Source organism: Dioscorea cayenensis, unplaced genomic scaffold, assembly GCF_009730915.1.
Source record: "Dioscorea cayenensis subsp. rotundata cultivar TDr96_F1 unplaced genomic scaffold, TDr96_F1_v2_PseudoChromosome.rev07_lg8_w22 25.fasta BLBR01001495.1, whole genome shotgun sequence".
NCBI lineage: Eukaryota > Viridiplantae > Streptophyta > Magnoliopsida > Dioscoreales > Dioscoreaceae > Dioscorea > Dioscorea cayenensis.
Window position 1 is genome coordinate 1 of NW_024087886.1, and position 7528 is coordinate 7528.

Below are 7528 nucleotides of genomic sequence, written 5' to 3' on the forward strand. Positions count from 1 at the left end.
TTTTGCCAATTACCATAAAAATAAGCTTAAAAAACTTAATTAAGAGATAATCACAATCTAAACACTCCCCAAACCCCATAATCACAACCACTAAAAACACCAATTTTTGGCACAATGATCATACAAAAATGAACTAATAATGAGATAATCACCATCTCAAAACACTCCCCCAAACCGAAAGAATCACAAAAGCTAAAAAAACACCAGCTTTTTGTACAATTATCATTAAAAAAATGAACTAAAAATTAGTTAAGATAATCACAATATAAACATCCTCCAAAACCCCATAATCACAATAACTAAAAAAACACCAACTTTTGGTACATTCATCATAACAACTAAACTAAAAATTTGGTCATGAGATAATCACAATCCAAATGTTACCCAAACACCATAACTATAGGCACTAAAAACACCAAATTTTGGTACAATTATCATACAAAATGAACTAAAAAAAAAATAGTTATAAGTTAATCACAATCTAAACACTCCCCAAACCCCATAACCATATCCATTAAAACATTAATTTTGGCACAATTATCATAACAAATGAACTGCAAAATTGATCATGACTCATGACCTAATCACAATTTAAACACACCACTAAAAACGCCAATTTTGCCACAATTACCATAAAAATAAGCTTAAAAAAGCTTAATTAAGAGATAATCACAATCTAAACACTCACCCAAACCCCATAATCACCATCACAAAACACCAATTTTTTCATAATCATCATAAATTAACTCAAAATTCACAACCAAACCATCACAAACAAATTAAACTCGCAACAATCAAATCACAAACAGACAAAACAAAAAAAAAATCATACCTTTCAATCTTTCAATCTAGATCTGGACCAACAGATCAAGCGCAAGCACAAGCGTTCTCAATCGTGACAAGATCCTCTTCGCCAGCGCTCCGGAAAAGGAAATACCCAAAGGCGAGCCCGAAGATCACCGCGACGAACACTCCCCCGTTGAAAGACATCACGGCGAGCATGAGAAGGTACCCAATGGCGGAGTTGACGCCAAAGATCACCGACGCGGCGAGCCGGGCGGCGGCGGCGGAGGACGAGGAGGAAAGGAGGAGAGGGGTTTGAACGGACGGTGGAGATGGAGGGGATTTAGATCTGGCGAGAATCTTAAAGCGGATCCGACGGTCCTCCATGTATTGATAGAAAGAGGAAGCGATGAAGAGGGCGAGAAGAGAGAGAAGGTAACTGAACCAAGAGTCGGTGCGCCATGAATCGAAGAGTATAGTTACGGTTTTGCCCCAATAGAAGGTCATGTGCATCATCTTTGAATACGAAGGATGGAGAAGGGTAAAAAGGGAAAATCAAGTTGAACAGAGAGGGAGTTCAGAGAGGTTGGGTTGATGAAGATGATGAAGAGCTTTTATTGAAGAAAAATGGAATATAAGATAGTTTGGGTTTTGTCTTTGCCATTGATTTTTATTTTAATTACAATTTTACCTACTTTTTTTTTAAAAAAAAATGCTATTGTTTTAAAAATTTATATTAATATGAATAGTGAAAAAAAGGAGAAAAATAAATTATATAATTGTATTATAAAAGCTAAAATGATTTGGGTGAGTTTGAAAAGACATATATTTGTCTTTATAAGCTTTTTGATATCCAATGTTTTTTTGTTTTTTTTTTTTCAAATAAAATTATTCACTCATTCATAGATTTTACATTAGTATTTTACCTCTATTGCATATAAAATAATTTTTTTTAATTAAATAAGGTACTTAATTATAGAGTATGTTTGATACACAATATTTCAAGGGGCAAAACAATTTAATGATAAAATTATTTTTATTTAAAATTAAAAATTACATTGCTCATTACAAAAATGATAACATAACATGATTTATTTATTTATTTATTTATCTATTCATAAATTTATTTATCTATCTATCTATTTATTTATTTGGTTTTTTAGAATTAAAATAGTAATAAAAATTTGTTTGTTTTGGATTAAGTATTTTTAAAAATTATGTTGATTTTTTAACTTGTTACTATGTTGTTGAGCGTTGTAGAGTTTGATAATATTTTTTTATTATAAAACAAATGTATAATAGTGAAAAAGTATTATTGTAATATACTATTTTGTGTTTCGTATTTATACAAATCAAACATTAAATAACAAAAAAAAATGTATTGTCCGATGGAAATCAAACATAGCACAACACAAACACTTGTGTTGACTTTTAACTGTTTATACCAAGGTTGTCGGGATCCCGGATCGCCCGTACGGTTCAACTCGGGAAAACCGGAACCGGTCATGTGGCTACGCAGATATCTCATTGACCCGGGTATTAAAAACCCGTAGTTAACCCGATGACCCGTACGGGTCAATCGAGTCACAATGTTTAATTTTTTTACATTATTTAATAATTTATTATTATTTTCTCATTAAAAAAATCACAAAAATCGTGTATATTTATTAATATTAATTTATAATTTATAATCAATAAATAGAATTACAATATATATTACAAAAATTAACATTTAAAAAAATAAAAATATATTAATGTGTTATGTAAATACTTTTCTAAAAAAATTTAATTTATTAAGAAAATAAAATAATAAATGAGTGTAATTTTATTATAAAAAAAATTAAAGTATTCTAATTAAATAAAAAATATAAGAAAATCTAAAAACAAAAATAAAAACTCAATTGAGATATAAGAATTAGTGAATTAAATTTCTTATTTATTTTTAACAAAAATCAACTAATAAACAAATATATAAATAAATAACATCGAGAGAAGTTCGATAATTATATATTAATATATTAAATTTGTAAATATTTAAAAAAATGTAAAAAAATAAATGATATAATTAGAAAACTCTCATCGTATATAAGGTCATTTATCAATTTAAATATCAAATTTGAGTAGGGTTTTTATAATATAATTATGTGTTTAATATTATATTTGCTTATTATTAATTATTATAATATTTTTTTATATTTAATTATTGATTCGGTTCAACCCTCGGTTCGACCCTGGTCGAACCCATCGACTCCCGACCCGCAGGGCTTAGCCGGCCATCGTTCTACGGCCCACGACAACCCCTGGTTTATACTGTACTATACTGTTTGTGTTGTTCTCGTTAATTTATCAAACGGACCCATAATCTAACAATTAAACAAAACAAAACCAAAGCCTAGCGAGCTCGCTAATCTTTATTAACCATTTTGAAAGATCCAAACTTTTGTAAAATAACGACTGGTGACTTTCTTCCGTGAACTACCAAATAATTGGTAAAATGATTACAATCCCTTTGGATCATCTCCACACTCTAGAAACTATTTTTCATTAATAGTCTTATGGAGTGATGAGCAAGCACGAATTGAGCCTCAGAAATCAAGGGATTTGGTGATAATTTTGCTACTTTGAGAATAACTTCTTACTTATGGGTCCTTTTTATTTTTACTTTAAAATAATATGAAAATTTAAGTAAAAGACATAAATGGCATTTGAGAAGTTTCTTCAAATAATAAAGGCTTAAATGGAAGAGAAAGAGGTAGGACGTCTAGTACAAGAGATGTGGCAGTACTTGTACCGCAACAAAACGCTATATAAAAGGAATAATTCGGTTTTGTCCTATTGATCTACGTTTCTAATGACCTCAATATTCGAATATTTTAATCTAAATAAATAACATTTAAATTATCCTTCTCAATAAATAAAGTGCAAACTTATAATTATATAATTTTTATTTGAAATATATTTGGTAACACTGCTAATTACCCCGTGCTCTTGTGATTGAGAAGTCTCGAGTGAGTTCTGTCATACTCGTTCTCCTCTCTACGATTGCATGGTTGATTTTGTTGTTGGTTGATTATATATATATAAAATAAATAAATAATAAAATTAAATAACCTATAGTTTTATTAAAAAAATAAAAAAATATATTATAAATAAACATATGAAAGAATAACAAGCGAACTCAACTGAATATGATTTAAAACTTGAAATTCTACAAGTGGTGAAGATAGAGCCCAACAATCTTGATTAAAAGGGACATTTAATAAGTAGAAGATAAAATTAATTAGTTGAGCTCTTAAATAACATTTAATATAGAAATTAATGCTCATTTACCAAAAATAAAAATAAAAATAAAAATAGCATAGATTTCCATTTTCTAAAAATATTTAATTATTTATATAAAAAAATAATTTAAAAAATTAATATTAGTAAATTTCAAAATATTTATTTTTGATTAATATTAATCAAGTAAAAATTGAGTGATTATAAATAAAAATTTTCCATTTATTTTTGTTTCACAAAACTCACTTATTTAAATAAATATATTTAATAAATATTTTTTTAAACTATTAATATTAGTAAATATCATTAATCAAATTTAACTCTGATTATTAAAAATAAATTTAAATTAAAAAAACCTTTTTTTATAACATAGTTTTCTTATCGGATCCAAACCTCGGTTTGTAAGATCCGACCCGTTACCAGTCCAGAACACCACCTCCAGCCCTCGAGCATCATCTGGCGATCTCTTCAGCTCTTCTCCTTCGATCTCCTGCGGATCAAAGCTAGGGTTTTCGGAATTTGAGGGTAAAAATCTCTTCCGATCCATTCACTGATCCATTGATCTCTACTATTTCTCTGTTTTTTTCATCGCAATCTCATCTTTTATGTCTTGTTTTTGAGAAATTTTTATGGTGATCATTTGGAATTTTCTTTTTCCCTGTAATTCATGCTTGATCTTGTAGAGATCTTGGAATCAAATCGTGAATCCAATTTTATTGCTTGCTGGATATCGTATTTCTTGTGTTCTATTGATGATATCTGTCAGGCTGGGTGGGTGAATCTAGGGTTTCTGGAAAACCTCCGAGTAATTTGTTGATCCTTTCTGTATGTTAGAGTTTTCCATTGTTCAGTCATTAATGATATTCATGTTTTTTTTTTCTTTTTATGCCAGAACAATCGCCATGATTTATAATCTTATCCTTGCTTAAGATTGCCTTGATAAAAATTTAAACTTTTATTTGTGCTTGTGAATGTGTTTATAATTTTGGTCATTTTGTTGTAATTTTTTTCTCCTGATTTAGATGGTTATGTACTCTTCAGGTTTTTTCGATTAACAACCTAAGAATGTTAAGTTTTTTTGTGGTAGGTTTGAGATATTCGGATTACTCTTAGTAAAATTTGACGGTTTGAACCTTAAGTCTTGAGGATGTCGGGGCAAGGGCAGCGCTTGACCGTGGTGCCAACTGTGACTATGCTTGGTGTCATGAAGGCACGGCTTATTGGTGCTACGAGAGGCCATGCCTTACTCAAGAAGAAAAGCGATGCCCTCACAGTCCAATTCCGGCAGATACTCAAGAACATTGTAACTGCTAAGGAGCAAATGGGAGACATCATGCGGGCCTCTTCATTTGCTCTAACTGAGGCAAAGTATGCTGCTGGAGAGAACATCAAGCATGTTGTGCTTGAGTCAGTCAAGTCGGCCTCAGTCCGTGTTCGGGCCCGGCAGGAAAATGTTGCTGGGGTGAAGCTCCCAAAGTTTGAACATTTCACTGATTCTGCTTCAGACACCAAGAATGACCTTACTGGCCTTGCCCGTGGTGGCCAGCAGATCCAAGTATGACATCTGAATATGCTATGCATTAACTTTTTATTTTGTAGTGTTCATTTTCAAACTAATGGAGCAATGTTATCTTTCTTTAAGTATTATTACTTGAATTGCAGAGTTTTTATTTTAGTATTATTTTGTATTAGCTGCTGATTTTCCATGAATAGGCGTAGTATGCTATATATTTCTTATGCTTTATATTCTGCCAGATAGCGTTCTGTTTCCAAGTATTTTTCATTTTAGAACATTTTTACCGACTTGAATTTAGTCAAATTTAGATCGGTGAATATTTGCATCAGACAACATAGGCTTATTTAATCTACCATGGGAACTGGTTTGGTATTGGGTAACTCGTTAGCTTGTCTATGATGCATGTGGGATAAAGATCAAGCGCTTTCTTGGTCTTTTCTTTCTTTTTGTCTTTTGGTTTGGAAAAGTAGTAAGATTTGGATATGTGGCTTTGATCAGTGTTAGTTTTACTCTAGTAGCACATCGGTTGCAAGCCTGCAAGCTAGTACCTTCAACTGGTTTAATACATTATATTCTATCAGTTAGTATCCTACATAATCTGATGGATGGTTGTTGCTTTATGTTTTTGGATTCAAATTAACTTGGTGTTTTGCCATATTTAACCAATGATCATGATAGCTAATACTGCTAATCAGCTTTTGATCTGGACTGCTGGAAGTAGTGTGCTTATATAATTTTTCTTTAAAGAAAGAACGGTTTGAAGATATACAATAAGGTGACTGTGGAAGTATGTGTATTTGGATAAATTGCTCTATCAGTGTTTCAGTAATGCAACATCATCATGATTTCTTCATTCTTAATGGGTCTCTTTAAATTGTTGTTGTGGCTAAAATAATAAGTGAGATACACTATATGATATATACGTATGTGTGTAATCTAATATAAACTTCCAACATGAGAACAGTTCCAACATTATTAGACCCGAGATTTGGTGAAAACTAGAAAATTTTGTCAAGCATGCATATCATTCAACCGTGTATTCTCCTGGTTTCTCTGTTTGAATACTGTTTTAAATTGATTCCTTTGCTCCCAGTCATGCCGTGCTGTCTGATATCAAGGCCATTGAGGTTTTGGTCGAGCTTGCATCCCTTCAGACCTCATTCCTGACCCTGGATGAAGCTATCAAGGCGACCAACCGTAGGGGTCAATGCTTTGGAGAATGTGGTGAAACCTAGACTGGAGAACACCATCAGCTATATCAAGGGTGAGCTTGATGAGCTCGAGCGTGAGGACTTCTTTCGGCTGAAGAAGATACAAGGTTACAAGAAGAGGGAGATTGAGCGGCAGCTCAAGCAGCAAAAGCAGTTTGCTGAAGAGCAATTCGCTGAGAAGATATCACTGCAGAAGGGCATCTCACTCAACGCAGCTCACAACTTGCTCGGCGCTGAGAAGGACGATGATATTATCTTTTAATTTTCGACGATTCAATCAACTGTGAACTTCTCGTATTTGCAAATTGAAGTATCAGAATTTTTGGGTTAAGGTATTCGGCGTGTCGCTCAGCAGAGTAAACTTAATGGCATACCGAATAAAGATTTCTGGCCTTTATCCTTGCAATGCCAGGAGTATATATGAACTTAAGATAAAAGATGTTTTTTTATGTATTAATTTATCCAGTGTTTCTTGCTATTTGTAGTTTAGTAAGGAATAAATGTTCATAACTATGTTCATGTATCAGACCTCTGGTTTTTGGTGAGGAAGTGTTGGCTGTATTCATTTTTCCAGGTAATAATGTATCAGTATTGTTTTTGTTCTTTTTGTTTTCAAATTACATGTGGTCTTATGCTTTATTGCTACTTTGCACCTATTTTATTAAATTAATAAAAATCTCCTTTTGTTTAATTAATAGAAATGTGTCAATAATGGAATAATTATTTTTTAAATTTTTTT

General features: G+C 31.6%; 2 protein-coding genes across 2 annotated transcripts; one reads left to right on the forward strand and one right to left on the reverse strand.

Annotated features, from left to right (window-relative positions):
* Positions 1 to 633: 633 nt before the first annotated feature.
* LOC120256546 (copper transporter 5.1-like) lies at positions 634 to 1395 on the reverse strand. The gene has a single exon (XM_039264216.1). The coding sequence runs from the start codon at positions 1297 to 1299 to the stop codon at positions 868 to 870; it is 432 nt and encodes a 143-aa protein (XP_039120150.1). The 5' UTR covers positions 1300 to 1395; the 3' UTR covers positions 634 to 867.
* Positions 1396 to 4455: 3060 nt separating this feature from the next.
* Positions 4456 to 7219, forward strand: LOC120256545 (V-type proton ATPase subunit D-like). The gene is given in 5 exon segments (XM_039264215.1): positions 4456 to 4587; positions 5150 to 5617; positions 6672 to 6683; positions 6685 to 6780; positions 6782 to 7219. Coding segments are annotated over 4 exon segments (786 nt in total). The 5' UTR covers positions 4456 to 4587; positions 5150 to 5209; the 3' UTR covers positions 7052 to 7219.
* Positions 7220 to 7528: the final 309 nt, after the last annotated feature.

What these genes read in the sequence shown, in the direction of transcription:
- LOC120256546 (XM_039264216.1), bottom strand. Translation starts at nt 1,299, where the DNA reads ATGATGCACATGACCTTCTATTGGGGCAAAACCGTAACTATACTCTTC.